This window comes from Ptychodera flava, chromosome 8, assembly GCF_041260155.1.
Source record: "Ptychodera flava strain L36383 chromosome 8, AS_Pfla_20210202, whole genome shotgun sequence".
In the NCBI taxonomy this organism is placed as follows: Eukaryota; Metazoa; Hemichordata; class Enteropneusta; family Ptychoderidae; genus Ptychodera; species Ptychodera flava.
This window is the reverse complement of record NC_091935.1, coordinates 18,826,363-18,845,170: the sequence shown is the minus strand read 5'-3', so window position 1 is coordinate 18,845,170 and position 18,808 is coordinate 18,826,363. Positions and strand designations below refer to the sequence as shown.

General features: G+C 36.3%; 1 protein-coding gene across 1 annotated transcript in view; it reads left to right on the top strand.

Moving 5' to 3' along the window:
• The window catches only part of LOC139138714 (tyrosine-protein kinase receptor Tie-1-like), a 55,428-nt gene extending 38,743 nt beyond the window's left edge, over window positions 1-16,685 (top strand). Inside the window, exons 11-14 of the mRNA XM_070707221.1 lie at window positions 1,228-1,503; window positions 2,177-2,506; window positions 2,914-2,975; window positions 15,500-16,685. Of these exons, the coding sequence (XP_070563322.1) occupies window positions 1,228-1,503; window positions 2,177-2,506; window positions 2,914-2,975; window positions 15,500-15,559 (728 nt within the window). The 3' untranslated portion in view covers window positions 15,560-16,685. The remainder of the gene's footprint in view (window positions 1-1,227; window positions 1,504-2,176; window positions 2,507-2,913; window positions 2,976-15,499) is intronic.
• Window positions 16,686-18,808: the final 2,123 nt, after the last annotated feature.

Here is an 18,808-nt window from a genome sequence, read left to right as displayed (position 1 = left end):
CCCTCTGCATAAAAAGGAATCAGGTTTAAGATTTATCGGTGATTTATGCTGAAGAAGATTTGGATTTTTTTTCAGAAACATCCAACAGAGACTTTTTCTTGCATTGTTCTGTTGCATTCATTTGCCGAACGAAATCTTTTAAAAGTTTGGAACAATTCTGCGGCAGTCAGTTTAATAGGTATTCACGACTTTGACAATTACCAGCCGAAATATTAATTTTCCGCTGTCAAAATTCTCCAGCCACTAGTATATTTTCTCATTAGCGATAAGTTCGTTAACATTACTTTTGCAGTGCTAGAACCGAACCATATTTATCGTACCACGTGGTGTTCCCAAATGCAGAACCTTTTGTACTGAGCCTATGCGCAAGGTTTTGATAAACTTTTAGAGACATGGGCGTCAATTACCTACAACATTTGCCATCGTGAATAATCCCGCCTACAGAATGTGATTTTCTCGGTCCTATTGTACATGTAGTCGTAAGAGATGGCCGCTAGCGCATCAATACCCGTGACGTACTTTGGCGAGACTGTCCAAAACAAAAGACTGGCGCGACTGTAATTTGCCAATAAGCATGATAAGCCATCGTGATTAAAAACGTTACTTTACATTGTTGTAAGTATATTAGAGGCTGAATTTCTGTGGTTGAAAATGTTGCTATTAACAGTATGTCTCAAATCGGCACTTGATGTCGATATGGAGACAGTCTAAATAACGTGGATGTTTATCATGCCTCTCACGCTTTACAGCGAAAATCTTGCAAAACGAAAATGTTATATTTTCGTCTTTCAACTGTCTCACATTTACGGCGATTTGTTTAAGGAAATGTGTATCCATGACGTTGGGTATGGTCATGACCATTAATTTATTTTCGAAACAGTTTTATTGATCGTGTCTAAAACCGGGTTTGAATATACACATGGTCACCCATTCATTCAGTATCTTTTAACATGTCAAATAATATAAGTAGTATCTTGTATCAAACAAAGTTCATAAAAAATGGCCGACTTTGTCCCTTTAAGCTTACATAATATGTCTCTAATGACCTCACACCTCTTTTCTCGATTTGTAAACGGAGATACTTCCAATAGTAAAGTAAAACTCTTTTCATTTCATGTATTTTAAAGCGATTTTTGCAAACGGACATTTGGTTAGGCAAACAACACTGAAGTTGTGAATAGCATGTTGGCTTGTTTATCAAGCGAACAAAACGTTTTCTTTTTCCAGATGGAAGTCTTCGAATACAGGCCCTGTATAACGTAAAAGTCAACCCTGGTGAACAGACCTCTATCATTTGTGAAGTTATCGGGAACCCACCTGCATCTCCAAATGATGTGTCACTAGTTGATCAGTCTGGATCTGCTGTTACACATACAGATCACTATTTCAGAGGGATGTACCTTTCCATAAGTAACTATAGCACTGCTACAGTTGATAATGGACTGCCGTACACTTGTAGAGTTGGTGACCAGTCAAAAGAACTGACAATTTTCGAAACAAATGGTAAGGACCACAAATAATCTAGTGACGATTTCCACCCATCAGAAATATGATCTGAAACAACACATATTTGACAGTGCACAACTGTGACACACAATTTTACGGCCAGTACAATCATCATTCTCGCATGTCTTCAACACGGAAGTTTTAGATCACTATTTTCGAAAACAAACAATCGTATATTGAGTAAACGTGCACTCGTTTTTCTTTGTGCCTAGGCATGACTGAAGTTTTGAGCTTAGATTATAAATTCTAAAGTTACTTTTGTTGAATAAAGTGACATGTATCCCAAAGACGAGATATTTTGGGCTTAAAAATTTAACTCCTTCCCACGCCTGTTACACAACTTAGCTTGAAGATAAAGATTGCAAGCATCAAATGTAACAAACAGAAAAGATGCAGTAACAAGTCGATGAACAATGCATTTATTAATTAATTGTTATTCATTTAGTCTTTCATTCATTTAATCAATTCATTAATTGTTATTTATACTGCAATCATTCTAGGATAAGTGTTTTATTTTGAAATATTGGATTGGGAAGCAAAAGGAACACATTTTATATAATGATTGTAAACGTCTACACTCTAAGGGAGAGGAATTTTGATTGTCAGTATAAATGTTAAAACAAAGAATATGACATAATTCTCACTCCTCTACACTGTGTTCTACTTTCAGTCTTACCTGAATTGTCACCCATCGATCGGCCCGAGCTTTCTCCACGAGCAACAAGAGTAACTGTCACGTGGAAGAAATGGGAGAACGGTACCGACCTTGGAGATGGACCTGTGGAGGCTTACAAAGTGTACTTCAAAAAGACAGCAGATAGCGATTGGACAGCAAATCAGCATTTTCAGGTAGAAGATCCAGATCAGAAAAGTTACACCACAGACATCACGGGTCTGGACTGGTGTACCAGTTATAATTTTACAGTGACTGTCAAACGACCAGGACCAAAGGGAGAAGGCAGCAAGGATACATGCAGTACAGTAAGCACACTGTGTGAAGGTAAGTGTATTAATGCGGAAACTTCCTCATACAGGATTTGAAAGGTGTCTTGCCTTATCTTTACAAATTAGAGCCATCAAGGTGAACAATAAGGCTAAATCCTGCAGTAAATTTCATATCAATTGCTGACGGCATAATTTCATTGCAATATAATTTGACGCTTTCACAACAGTCACGTTATCGTTCATTCTTAGCAATGGCAACAATATATTGATTCTATAAAATGTATTCGCTCCCGTTTAAATGTTGATTTGGGTTGTTTGGTGCTATTCTATAATGTCAAATGTGGAAATTCTAATATTTATGGCTAGTATTGGTCAAATGATTTAGATAGTTGATTCCATCTCCTCGAATACGAAGCGGTATTATTTTTTTTGTAAATCGAGTTCCCATTCTAATACCTTCAGAGGGACCAACAATCGCGGGAACAACATCAAATTATCCAAATGCTCTACAAGTTAGCTGGGTGGTGAGTAAAATATATCTTGTTGTTGTTGAAGTTTATCGTTTTTCATATTTTAAGTTAGTTTACATAAAGTATGGACTGATCAAATGTTGTGCTCTTCATTTAGGAAAGAATGATAAATAACAGCTCTGTCCGACTAAACCGATTTTGATAAACATGTGACTGAAAACAGAGGTGTTAGTCTAGTCACAGAATGTTCTGTTAGTTATTCTGATTATAGATGATATACCTTGTTGATGTAGGCTAACTCACCTTGAGCTCAGTAACGCAGCATGCATCTGATGTGTACAACAGGAAATAGCGAAATGATAGGTTGCGGACTAACACTTTTTCTGCCTAATGTTACGTCAAGCACTCTGCGTGGTTTTATGAATCATGAAATTATTAACATGAACTGGCCTAATTATACGCAAACGACAATATATAATATTTTGACAAACTTAATTTTGACAAACTTGCATAACACAAACGGTAACGATCAGTCTAAGAGCTAGAGTAACCTAAATAAGTAATACCTACAAGATAAAAACAATACAAACCAGCACTAGTAGAAGTAGTAGTAGAAGCAACAGCTAGTAGTAGTAGTAGTAGTTTATATGTTATAATTTTTCAAACATCTTTATTTCATAAAGGTCCTTATTTACGTGCTAGATCTAATAAAGGAATGTTTGACATTGCCGTGAACCTATACTACGGTGGCCCCTAGACGCCCCATAGAATTTTCTTTCTGAGTGATATAAACTCTTAATTTCTAGAAATTATTTTAAGTAATTATGAAATTTATTTCCCCAAAACAAACTTAAAATTTTGTTGGATGCAACTGTAATTATTAGGGGCAAAACTTTTTTTTTCACGGACGAAACTTTCTATATTTGACAGTACAAATTTAATTTTAGTGGACACAACTTCTTGTTACGAGAACAAAACTGATATTTGTAGACGCAACTCTAATTTTGGTATACACGACTTTTTAATTTTTGCGGGTACAACTCTAATATTCTTTGCCGGTTTTAATTCTTCAAAAAACAATCAACTTCTTTTCTTCTGAGAGTAAACTTTTAGTATTTTGTAAGAACTTAAGCTTTACAACGACTAATATTTAATATTGAAAGTAATTCTTCATTTTACATTAGTAAGTTGTAAATACTCAAAAAAAATTACTTCTGAAGGCTGAACATTTAACACATGTCGAGATTTTATTTTCCTTTTTGAAGAGTAAACTTTTCATAGCTATATTAATGATTGCGTGATTTAATCAGAGCACATTCCTAATACCTTGAAAATATTCATTTTAGAGAAAAAAAGTTAATTTTCAAAAGCCAACTGTATTGTTTCAAGACTAAAATTTCAATATTTAGCACGCATCTTTCACTTTCTGAAATAATTTTTTTAATATTCTGAAGAAATCTGTTGGTTTCGAGACAAATATATATTTGGAAGTCTTTTATTTTCAAAAAAAAATGTTTTACTTTCTCAAGGGATTGTTTAATTTTCTGAAAGGAACAATATATTTTCCTAAGTGAATTTTTTCTTTTTACACAAGTGAATTTTAATTTTCTAGAGTCGCACAACTCCTGTGAGGGCGCCTTTTCTCTTGTACTGACCAACTCTTTTTGGGAGGGCGCAGTTTCAGTTTTCAACGTGCAAACTTTCTTTTGAGATGACAAAATATATTTCGAGACAGCAAAATACTTTTTTCTTCGCGGCGGAAGTGAAGTTATCCCACAATTCCCATATAAGAGAACGTTGTAGGAGTACACAAACTCAAACAAACAGATAAGATGTGTGCTGCACTGAGCAGGTTCCAGTTCACCGAGTGGAGGGATCGTATTACCTGGCATGTAAAGCGGAAAACCCGTCCCGTGACGAGACGATCGGGACCCCTTTTGCGGACCCCCAGTTTATGATTCATGGGCTATATGTGCGAGGGACAATAATGGGGTCACCATCTCATCAGCAGCTTTCATCATCCCACCATTCTATAAATTCTTCAGATTCTGATATGGATACTGATGACGGGGCGGTGTATTGTGACGACGAAGAGGGTTTGATACGATCTTTTTTCTTTAGAGGATTCATGTATGACGAAATCCTGCTTTTCTTAAGGAAGTACCATAATATTCATATGAGTAAACGAACACTGAATCGTCGTATTAACTTGTATGGTTTGAAAAGAAGACGCATAGAGTACGACATCGATACGGTTAGAGACAAAATTAAGGAAATGCTGGATGGGCCCGGGTGCATTGGCGGATATCGGACAGTATGGCACAGTCTCAAAATGGAAGGTATGAGTGTACCAAGAATTGTTGTTCAACAATTATTGAAAGAATTGGACCCAGAGGGTAGTTCTTTGAGAAGAGCACATCGACTCAAGCAAAGATTATATTTGAATTCTGGACCAAATTTTGCATGGCATGTTGACGGTTATGATAAACTGAAACCGTTTGGATTCCCCATACATGGAGCCATCGATGGATACAGTAGGAAGATATTGTGGCTTTATGTAACAAAGTCAAATAATCTCCCAGATAACATTGCATCATATTATCTTGAAGCAGTGAACAGATTTGATGGATGTCCCATTGAGCTAAACTCTGATCTTGGTACAGAGAATGGCACTATTGCTGCAATACAGGCATTTTTCAGGAATGACAGTGATGCACATAGATATGTAGCATCTCAGCGGAATCAGAGAATTGAAGCTTGGTGGTCTTTCCTGAGAAAAAATCGCTCTACGTGGTGGATTAATTTCTTCAAGGATATTGAAGCACAAGGTATTTTTGATTCTACTAGTGTTCTGCAGAAGGAATGCCTGTGGTTTTGTTTTGCGAGTTTACTACAGAATGATCTTGATCATGTTCGTGAACATTGGAACACTCATTACATCAGGCAGTCAAGACATGATACAGTTCCAGGCAGACCAGACTCACTGTATTATCTCCCAGAACTGCATGGAGGTGTAGACAACTTAATCCAGCCAGTTGCACAGGATGAAGTGAATTATGTATATCATGAGCTCATTGATAGAGACAGTGATAATGACTATCAACAATATTTCCAGTATGTTTTGCAAACATGTGCTATAAGCAAACCACACAACTGGAGAGATGCACTACAACTATATGAAGGGTTAATACAGGTGGCAGAAGAATAAATCAGTATTCAACATTTTATGAATTCAGAAATTTCAATTCACAATGTGTACGATATCTTTTCACTCTCTTTTATGTGAGCCACTAGCCATATTGGAATGGTATGGTTAATCCAAGTCCAATACCAAAATCCCATCTCTGGACAGACATTTAGCAAATATACAATCTTTTATCCTTGTGTGTACATTGGCAACATAGCATGTACCACCTCTGTGAAATATTGACATACTGAAATGAAATAAATATATTTGTTAGTCTGAAACACTACAAATGACCACTCATACAGTTCTTTATGTGCCAGTAAGTTATTGGCTGTATAAAGTGAGGGTTTTTTGCAAGTGTCTGTGCGTGTATATGTGTGTGTATATGTATGTGTGTGTATATGAGTGTGCATGTATGTATGTACATGTGTATGTGTATATGTGTTTTGGTGGTATGTATGTGTGTGTATATGTGTACATGTATATGTATATGTATGTATTTATGTATGTATGTATATGTGTGTATGAATGTGTGTATGTATATGTATTTATGTACATGTATTTGTATGTTGCATGTGTGTATATGTGTGTGTATATGTGTGTATGTATATATGTATTTATATGTGTATGTGTTTGTATGTATTAATGTGTATGTATATGTATGTATATGTATGTGTGTATATGTCTGTATGTATTTATGTATTTCAATTTTTTCATCTAGAGAGGGGTATCAGGGGATTCACCTCTTGACATTTTGGCACCTCAGCATTTTGTCAATGGTTGACAGAACATGAAAACTGAGTGGAATCCCCTCATCTTTTAAACGGGACAACCCCCCTGTTGATGCCATCCTGGATGATATTATCATGTTATTGTGTGTGTATATGTACCATAATGTATATATGTGTAGATGAAGTGTTATGTGTTTGGTACTTGCAAAGAAGTCTTTATTCATGATTGTCTTAATCTCTGTGACATTGCCACAGCAGGGTGCCTCACATTAAGGCTATTTTCATGACCCCTACATGGCCTTATATCCTTATACTTTTGTTGATATGAATAATGTATCCATCAGTTTGGTTAAAAAAATCAACTTTATTTGCAGCTGCAGTCAATGAATTTATGTACTGAATAACCATAGCGACTCCATTTCTAGCAATATTTTGCCTGTTTCTTGTACTAAATGTTGAATTTTGACAACCCAATGCCAACAAAAGTACAAGGATGAAAGGTCATATAGAGGTCATGAAAATTATAACACACTTGGTCTGTTAACTGTGCTATACCTGGTTGAATGAGGTTATGTATGATGCCTAATTTATGTGCTGATACTCACAACAAGTATGTTATCAGTCAACAGTTTGCAAACAATAACCTGACTGGGTAACAGTTCCCATAGTTGATGTTTATATACAGCTGTATATTGGTTTAATACTTGAATAGGTTTGTGTGTTTGAACGGTGTCTGTGGGGACTACAAATCAAGCAGTAAGATGTATTGAAAGCATCAGCCTTCTAAGCAAATAAAACATTCACTGGTGACATAATCAGGTTTGCAACAAGCAGGGTAAATTTAGGAACAAATTTGCCTAGTGACCAATTCTAGCAATTAACCAATATCAGCTGTATGGTAACATCAAATTACTAGTACAGCTGTAACAAAGTTTATATCCATAATAAAAATGCACACATGCATAGATATTATTACCTATCTACACACTGTTACACACATACAAGCTCACATAACTATATGCATATATTACACACATACATCCACACTCCAAACTGCGGCAGTGCTTTCACTGTCATTCTCACTGACATGGCAGTGAAAGTGCCTGCTTAGAGTATGACATACATCATGACTACATACATCATTCAACACATCCATCAGTCCACACATACGACAGCCATACAAGTCTTTGAGGCTGTATAGTTCTTAAAAAAAGGCATACAAAATATTGAAATCAAAAACATTTAATGCGGAGAGATGACAGTATACAATGCAACTTCAGTGAGACATCACTGTTAAAACTCACATAAAACTCTTAAACACAAGCTACAATTCCCATTGCCAAAGTACATTGACAAGTAAACTGGATCCATTTGTCAATTATCAATGTATGCAACGTCATTGCCATTAGTGAATCTAATAACACTTTTTATGACAATATTGATGATACCATTCTTTTTTGTGTTATATTTCCCTTTAACAACAGTACATTAATTTAAAACAATGTTATCACCCTCACACTGAACAATAGGTTGTTGTTTTCAAAGGTCAAACCAAATTGTCTAGACATCGTCTGGCACATAGCCGAAAACAAACAGGTGTCAACTGTGTTTTGGGTATTGTCAGGACAACTTTTTCCCCAGTGGGGTGGACGGTGGAGAGTATGTGCAGCAATGATTCCTGGTCAGACAATAATCCCCTGTGTGGACACATTTGTATTGTCAGCACTGTATATAGACTGAAAGATTCCGTCGCGTGCGGGCGCTCAGGTGCACTGCGACCTACGACCCACTTTTAAGGGTCGTAGGTCGCAGTGCGCCGGAGCGCCCGCACGCGACGGAATCTTTCAGTCTACACTGTATAAACCATTTTGTATTTTGGTCAGACATTGGTGGTAATAATTCTACAAAATCAGTAAACATGTAGAACTGGCCATGGTACTAAGCAACAAATGTAAACTTATTGAAAAGTTAAAAAATAGAGTCAATAGCCACTGTAGCACTACTAATGATTTTTCAAGTAATTATGTAGGAAAAGTAGTAGAAAAAAGCATTTTCAAATAAGCCATTGATATGCTTTATATTGGAAGCAGTCAAATTATGAAGACATGTATTAAAACATACAAACTGAACTTCTTATGAACATTTTTTCTACTACACTAATATGAAAATTTAACTATTTTAGAAACATATTTAGGACAACAAACATTGACCATAATTTTTTTTTTCAATTTGACAAATAACCTCATTCTTGCATCATGTCATCTTGTATGAAATATATTGATGATCTCAACAAAAGTAATATTTCAAAGACTCCTTCTGTTGATCCATGTTTTTGACTGATTTACTCACACTGGAAAACTTCAATTACAATGCCCAGACTGATCCATTTACTTTACCTTGGTTACTAAATTCCTTACTTGGTAAATTCTATCCACTGGACACAACAAAACAGGCATTTAGATGGTAGCTTATCCATGCTATCACCATGATAATTCAAAATTAAACAAAGTACCAGATTGTAAAACACTATAATTTTATGACTCTTAAATTTCAATTTTGATGATAACCTGTGATTCGTACCACTCCTTTTCAACTGCTAGTACAGTATACTGAAACAGGCTTACATTTTGCCGTCTTATAATGGATTAGAAACCAACATTTATACTTAAACAATTGACCTTTAATTGGCTAAAAATCTTTTCAAAGAGTTTTGCACACAGGTTAAATATTCCTTTGCACACTTTTCAACTGTTTAAGGAGTAATAATCACATAGTTTTTGCAATGCATATTTGTGTGTACCAACTGACTGCCTCAGTGTGATACAAACCTGTACATGCAATACCTGTCCTTTTCACAACCATGGATTATTGCTGCAAAAAAGACTTGTTAGATCAGAATAAATTGGTTTACAACAAAACATTTTAATATATCAATGTTTATAATTATTATTATAGGACTACCTTTACTTTTGCTGAATTGTTCACCTGTCCTTTGTGAATCATAATAAGAATTCCATAGACAACTCTCTGATGGTCATATTGCATGATTATTTGAAAAATTTACAATATGAATAGGTACAATGATCACTCAATCCCACATTCACATATGTCCCATTCTTCTCTACTTCAAGAGTTACCAATCCTTTGTAAGTTTGCAGTTACCATACAACCCTGTTTACACCATACTCATCATGCATATCCAAAACCCTTGGAATTGGTTATGGCAAAAGCCATTGCATGTTTAAATTCATCATATGTTTTGTGTATCACTGGAAGGTGGAGCACACCACCACAAGTGTTGGCTTTTGGGAATTTACATTGACCTTCACTGCCATGAAGGAAGGCAATTCTTGGACTCAGTCCATGAATGAGCTCTGTACAACCTGTTGCAAACATTAATACCTCTGCTAGTGTTAAGTTGTTGATTTCTTGATCTTGGACGTCTTGTAAGAAATCTGCCCAGTGTGACAAGATAAGGCTCTCAGCATTAAACAGATTGGATCCTTCCACACTACGTGTTACATCAGATAAAAACATATCAGTAGTCAGTGGAGCAGGCTCACAGAAGACAGGCTTGAAGCTTGTGGGGTATTGCTTCATAGCCTCCAGTACACCAAGTGTAGACAATCCATCAGTAAACTGGTAGAGGGCTTCTCTGTTTCTGCCATACAGGTACCATTTCACTGTTGACCCAATAACTGCTGCCTTGTCAATTTCAGTACGCATGATTCTCCATGTACCAGCAATCTCAGTGATATTTTCTAACTTTTCAGTCAGCACTTGGTTGGCTTCATCAATAGGTGCATTTTGCAACGCAGTAAGGTCAGCTTTCACTGGGTTATTCTGAGGGAGATCATCAATAGTAGGCTTGATTGAGTCACACCCTTGCACAATAGCTTGATAGAAATGGTCTGCAAAGCAGTGAGGAGCAGGACCTCCATGGACTAGAGACATGGCAATTAGCTGACCTGCCATGTAATACTCATTTTCATCTATGCATCTACTAACACATGATATGTACTTCTGATTGAGTTCACCATCAAAGAGCTCACTATTGGTGATGTACTTCATAGTTAATGTTAAGAGCTCCCTCATAGGGCCTCCTGCATCCACAGCTCCTTCTGACGAGCCATCATCATCTGTGAATTTCACAGAAATCTTATTCTTTGGATGGAATGACTTGCGTTTGAGGCCTCTCTTGACACCATCAAACAGATGATTTCTGGAAATATTGAATAGTGATGTCTTGCTACGATCAATCTGTTCAGCAAGGTTGGCCAAAATCTCTGCAAGTGGTATACTAGTGGTGAAATTTGTAGGCACTTGCTGTATATCTTCACCAGAATCTGATATGTATACAATGTCATTTTCATCAGTAAATAGAGTTGCATACACTTCATCAGTCTCCAATCTCATTTTCTTAGTTGTCCCCTGATCTTCAATCCCTTTTGATGTTGTGGCCATAGGTGCTGCCGTTGTGCATGCATGCTTCCCAGGAGTGTTCTCATTTCCAACATCATGAAGTTCTTCTTTGTTGACTTTTCTATTTTTCCTCTCTTTTTTGTGCAATCTTGCATTTGCTGTCTGTATTTCTGGAAAACTGTGGTCATCAATGAACTCACAGTTCTCGCTGTCTTCATGGTTTGACAGTGGGTCATATCCCATAGAGATATCAAAGTCACGTTCAGGACAAAGGAACAGCCTTATTCGTTTGTAATCAACTCCTAGTTCATCTTTGTATCGAGATAACGAAAAAAATTCTTTCTTCTCTGATCCTGGGATGAAAAGAGCTTGAGATCCATCTTCATACACAAGCATGTAATTTTGTTGTTCATCGATGAAATTCTTCTTGAATGACTTCCATTTTTGAAGTCCTGTCTCTAACACTGTTGCATAAGTTGCATTTGTTTTGGTCTGGATGGGTAGGCGTTTTCCCCAGTGTGGCTTCAGCTGTTGTAACTTCTCATCAAAATACATGACACCTATTATGATTTGAACATCTTCTTCATTCCTTGCTTTTCTCAATCCTTTCTTTCTGCTCCCTTTTGGTGTGAATTTATGAACTGAAGTCTTTTCTTCTTTAAATGCACTGAATGACTTTACTCGACCAAACATCTTTTCTGCATATGTTGAAACTGAAAATTAACACAATAAAATGAAACTATAATAACCAGATGTGAATTTAATGCTGCCATGTTTATCCTATGGAACAAGATCAGTGCTAGCCCTGCGTACAGGTCTGTGTGTTCCCGGCGTTATACGGCCTCCATCACAGCCCTGCAACAGTCTATGGAGATAACTGGGGTCTCTGCGGTCAAGATCTGGACCGCAACAAAAAAATGGTCTTTTGGGCTGAAATTCTGCTCTATCGGAGCAAACTCCTTTCCCTGCCTACCTTTACCTCCTAACCGACCCCAGAAAAGATGCAATTAACTTCTCTTAACGTCTAAAACCGCTTGTTTTCTGAAACAAAAAGTACTCGACAAGTTGTTTACCTATGGAGATCGCCATTTTGAATCTCACTGCAAGAACCCAGTTACATGTAGCTGCAAAAACATTTCTGGAAGCTGCCATTACCAACTTCTGGTAATGGCGGCTCCCAGAAACACGGATGCCCCCGCTCAATGTTTATGGAACGCGATCGACGTGTTTGAACAAATTGTAAACCCCATAAACGACAAGGTTATATGTAGTATAGTGTTTAGCCTTCAGTAGTAATAAATCGGTACTACCAAATGCAGTAAATATGTAGCATTTCGCATCAACATGCCTAGTCTAGTGGGATGCTTTATTTTATACTCCCCAGGGCCATCGGCATTGTAGCTACTGGTGAGCGAAGTCGCAAAAACCAAAAATCACTGACCGCCTCACCGTAGCGCTACTACAGCACTTACAGGCAAGCCTTGCCACTTCGAGGCCTGGTATGCATGTTTTTTTTACACGCACTAAACGTTTTCATATCATTAACAGGAAGGAACCTAATGACTGGATTGTTTGTACAGGATAAACAACAGAAAACTGACACTGAAATATGTCTGACATGTAAGCCTTGAGACAGATTACTATCACCAGTCTGGGGTGCAAATTAATGTCTTTACGACCAGATTACAAACAATCCAGTCATTAAAGGTATACAGTCACCTGTAATCTAAATATGCCAATATATGGTCAAAGGGGCGTTCCTTGGTATTCAAAATTCCCATGTGAGGGCGCTGTTTTTAGAAAGCGGCCACCCGCTTAAATGGTAACTGTGGAAAAATTGGAACAGGTGACAGTATACCTTTAAGTTCCTTCCTGTTAATGATATGGACACGTTTAGTGTGTGTAAAAAAAACATGCATACCAGGCATCGAAGTGGCAAGGCTTGCCTGTAAGCGTTGTATTTTGCAGCTACAGTTACATTGTACATGTATCTCCATCATAGACCGTTGCAGGGCTGTAGTGCATGGTGGAGCCCGTATACGGAGACCGTGTAAACTGTAACGCCGGGAACATGCAGACCTGTACGCAGGGCCGGCTAGATCAATGTAATTGGCAGGAAGGAAACTGCAGTAAATCTGGAATAAATTCAAATCTTACAGATTTTACAAATCAGAATACGTGACTTACAGCTCCTTTTCCGGTGGCAGTGGAGTTGGTATTACTACTTGTATTGCTGTATACCACCTCAAGTCGACCTTGAACACCATGAACCCATCCACTTTTTGGTGGGTAAATAACACCACCCACGCACCTGAGACCACGAATTTTGGTACATCCATCGACCACAGTTTGGTACCTTAGACCGCATGCACCAGAAAACTGAGCTTGGACAGTAGTGAGCAGGACGGTGTCATCCTGCTCGAGTGGCAACTCAATGTTTTGACCAGTTTTTGAGTCCGTAACAACGATGAAGTCTGGCATGGTTGTCTCAGAGACACTGGCTCATCAATGCCCGCCACTTTCGGAGGTAAAGTTTGATGTTGCATTGTGGGATACTCTAAGTTCCGCCGCCGTTAAAATAAAGTTTTGCACTTGTCGAAAATATAATTTACTCTCCCAAAAATGTTTTTGTGTCGCGCTTGAAAGAGTTTGCAGTGCATAATAAGAAATACTGCGCCCTCACACAATTAATATTGCTCCGTGAAACTAAATTGCGCCCTCAAGAAAAGTAATTGTGACTGCTTTGTTCTTTCGTTTCCTTTCGTTTTCATATTTTTACAGAGCGTTCATACTTAAATCATACTCAAATGTAGAAACTATTCCCTACAGGAATTTATTTGGTTGTCTTCAATAAATAAGTATGCTCCATTAAAAACATAAAACTTATTTTCAATGTATTTCAATTTGCCCCGAGAAAATCTAAATCGCTAGGAAAATAAAACTTTTCTTTAAAGAATTTAAGTTTGCTGCTCAGAACATAAATGTTATATCATCCATTTAAGAAATACAGTTCGTGCTCAGAAGAAAATTCTAAAAGAGTTATAAGTTGAGTCGGCACTCTTGAACAATTTTTATGTGTTTTACTAATTAAAAATACTTTTGAGAAGTTGAAATTAAGCTCATTTGGTTAAAATTTAATTTTGTGTTTGTTAAAAGTTTTAAAAGAGTTTACACTAAAATATAGCTTCCCGTACAGAATTAAAAATTTGCTCTGAAGAAATAAAATCCGTTACAAATATTAAAGATATATTTAAGTAAAAATTGAGTTTACATTTAAAGTAAAATGAAAGAAGGAAGGATTTACTTTAAGTATTAATCATTAATCACTGTAAAGCATAAAATTCCTACAAAATATAAAAGTTTACTCACAAAAGAATACAAGTTATTTTTTTTTAAGAATTAAAACTGCTTTACTTGAAAATAAAATTAGGCAAAGTATGTAGAGTTGTACCGCCAAAATTAGAGAGTCATGTATACCATAATTAGAGTTGCGTCCACAAGAGTTAGTTTTGTTCCGGTAATAAGATTTTCCCGCACTAAAATTAAAGTTGTTTTGTCAAAATTAGAACGTTTAGTCCGTCAAAAATAGAGTTTTGTCCCTCATAACTACATTTGCATCCAACACAATTTAAGTTTGTTTAGGGGAAATAATATCTCATAAATAGTTAAAATATTGTCTAGAAAAATAAGAGTTATATCACTCCGAAAAAGATAATTCTTGTTGGCGTCTAGGGGCCACCGTACTATACAAAATATAAGACAAAGAAAAAAAGAAAATCACCACAAAATTATAGTCGGCATTAAAGAGAAAAACTTAATGAATAACGAAAGTAAACATCAACAAAGAGTCGTATCTTAAACTGATCACTTGTCTTAGAAATACCAGAATATGCATTATTATGTAATGATCTGCTCTGGACAATACTCGAATTACTGAACAATAGTTCATAAAAGTGCGTTGAGATTTCAAAAATTTATTTATTTTTGTCGATTATCCCGAAGCCCAGATACAGTTAGATGATTGTCTGTAAATCTCTCATATTTTCACGTACCGGGATAAACACATTTCAAAAAAGTGAACTCAAATTATGAAACGATAATGTGCTCTATTTGTAAGAAAACTAAATGACAATTTACTACACAGGAACATTTCAACTCAAACTCTAGGTTCTCTTTGAACCCTACCTGAAGTTTCTGTACACTCGATATATATTGTGTGCTACTTGTTCTGCAATTAGGTACTCGTTAGTTGTTGTCTACACATCATGAGTCTGCGTAACTGTAAAATCAGCATTTGACTGCTGCAACTTCATTGTGCCCCGCCACAATCTGGTGCCAAATCCCGGGAGAGAAGGACTACAGAAGATGATGTAGAGACTTGTTACCCGCCTGACTTGAAGCTTTGAAAAACCAACGACCGAAGAAGTCAAAAAACAACACATCGTGTAAAGGTATCGCAATATTGGTGAAATTTAGAGTATAGTGCACATCCTCTGATCACAAAAGGGCTTTTGATTAACTATTATTCTGGAAACAATATTTACGCTATGATATCCGCATTTCGTTATCGAATACTTGTCACTTGTCAGTCGTTGGATTCTAAACGACTAACATATTGACCTAATTCGCACACAATGCCTTATCGACTTCTTTGCAAATTGTGTCTTTGATATTTCTCGACATGTAATTCGAATTTTTTACTTTTAAAAGTGTATGGGGAGAGTATTTCAGCCACGATTTTTATTGTATTCATGAAATTAGTATTCATGTACTCTGGAAGTGTGTCTTGCAGCAATGGCCAATACAAACTTAATAATCCGATAGACCATGTTATTTTCTGATATTTTCATACTCCCTCTTAAATAAAATGTAGTTGTATAATTCCGTTGAATATACAGATATTAAACATGTGATATTTAGTGTTACTTTATATAGCGATATTCAGTGATATTTTACATTTTAAGGCTTAGTGTTAATCGACGTTTTGTTCAGATTGAATTTATTGGGCTGCGTTCTGTAAATTTCTTTTATTATCTTTTTGTCGTCATTATTTGTTAAGAATAGGAAACACAATAGGAACTATTTTGGGATAGTTGGATCTTCATAATTTTCAAATTTAACAAAAATATAAGGTGCCCTACAGCTGAATGTCTCAATATCACAAATCACTCATAAAAACAAGTGTGTTACGTGAAAAGAAAGGCAGATTAGGTTACATTTGCAGATTTTAAAACATTACTTCACCATCCAATTATCTCACGTTAGTTCAAATCGTGTTCGGGAGAAAGTAATTTCAAGGAATATTATGGAGTTCCAATTAAGCAATTACTAATTATCTGCTATATTTGCAGTGAAAGGACGATATCAGTTCTTAACTGTGCATTATAATTTGCATTCATTAAAATAAGCATTCGATGAGCAAAACATGGTGTCGTTTCGCTTCATTCTGTTATGCTAGTTCTCGACTCGAAATTGAAAGACTGGAACTTTTGCCCACACTTTCCTTAAAGAAGGTTTAAATTATTCTCTGTGGAAAGGAATACTAAAAATCAAAGATAAAGTACAAATTTTTGTCAAAATACCGAATATTTGGTGACCCTGATTTGATGTCTTTTGATATCCAAAGAAACTATCTCGTTGTGTTAACTGTCATGAATTTCAAAACGAGGCTCTACACGTGAAAATGTGTTTCAAAGGTTTTAGAGCAAGAATTTCTCTCCCGGAACGCATTCTACCTTATTTTTTTCTCTGAAACTGAATTTTAAGCGGAATTAATACGTGACTCATAACCGATTCTCATATAAATAGTGCCTCTGATGAAATCTCGTTTCCGATCATCTAACGTGCAGCATAATATTTATACAGTTCGCGTAAACAAGCATTTTTATCAGTGTTCCTAAGGTAGTATGTCGTTAGGAACCACTTTAAATGTACTTAATTGATACATCGCCATTCAGGAGGCTAAGAATTTACAAGGTTTATTTTAAATTTCGTCCGTTATCAGTGACATCAAGCTTTTTGAGACTATTAAACGCCATGAAATAGCTGGGCAGGGATTTTCTAGAGTACTTGTCGATTTTTGAAACAATTTGAAAATATTTGCAACCAAAGTGTCGGATGTATACAACTGATACGAAAATATCTCCTAGAAAGTAACAGTATTTCCCTGACCGTCGGTATAAGATTTACGTAGCAACCATTCAACAAACAGTGACAAACGCCCTCAATATAGCTTGGATTGGTTATAGATGGCAATTTTAAAGAAGTTGTCTACGCCTTCTCCCTGTATGGAGTTTCCTCTTTCCGCTATTTAAGATAACTTGATTAATGCGTATGTTGCTTTTATCATGATTTCCTACTCTTTCGTCATTTAGCTATTTTTCCTGTCAAGAAATATCAACAGCTAAAATGTTTGCGTTCAGTAAATTATTACAAAGGCGACACAAATCAATCAAAATCTACAAGTTGTTGATCAGTTGCCATCAACGTCAGCAATTGGAACGTCTTTTGTTCGTCATAGGCAATAAGTTGTACTCAAAATCAACCAGAGACCAACGGCAGCTCTGTTTGTTTGAAACAGTAAACTACCCCATAAACACACTGTTTATCGTTTTGTGGAAACTATTCTGACCTAATTTGTCTTAGCAAACACTTTTTGCGTACCTTGCTCAATGACATTTACCAAAATAATGGTCACCAGCTTTTATTGTTAGTCGATCATAAAGCTGACTTGTACATCGAATCCTCTTAATGCCAGTCCTTATTCACGCTCACGTAATAGCTGGGCATATTGCATGCAAGCATTTTTACTCCTGTCAGTTATGACATCTGACGAGTCAGGGCCAGGTATCTTCCCTTGCTTTTGATTCAGGACTCGATGGACCATTTCGTCCTTTCCATTTGCGTAGGTGACAGAAGTTGTACAATAACACTCTTCCTATTCTTAACAGGTGCGAAAATCGGAAACGCTTTCTAAAGAAGTCGACAATTGTACAACTATGAAGAAACAAATACTGCCTTCAATGATTTCGTCGTTGAAAAAAATGGCCCTTTAAAATCGAAGGAACCATTTTTCATGTAGTATAGTCACAAACTGATGTGTTCACTGATTAAATGAGGTCAAAGGTTTTGTTCGAAAATGGGCTATAAATTTGTTTTGGGCGGAAAGAGTAAGCAGGTGCTTAGGTTCTGTAAATTTAAAGCTGCTTGCAGATTTAATTGACAATAACTTCTTTCTAGCGCCGTCTCTCGAATGTTGATCCAGTGATTTGCCTTGGAGCATCGGTGTAACCAATTTTTGATATCTTTAGTCTTCTCTGACTGTGAGACGCTATAGAAGAGGCTATTTTATTAGAAAAAGGAAATTATCGAAGTTTCCCATGGCCGATTTCATTGCCTCATTTGACTGAGAATCTGTACAAACGTTTTCATTGTTTGAGACATATATTTAAGATAAGCGTAGTAAAAATTCGAACCTAAAAGAAAAACGTAACTTTGGTCAAAATTACTACAGTGTATATGTCGCAATTAAGTTTTTTGTCCTTTAT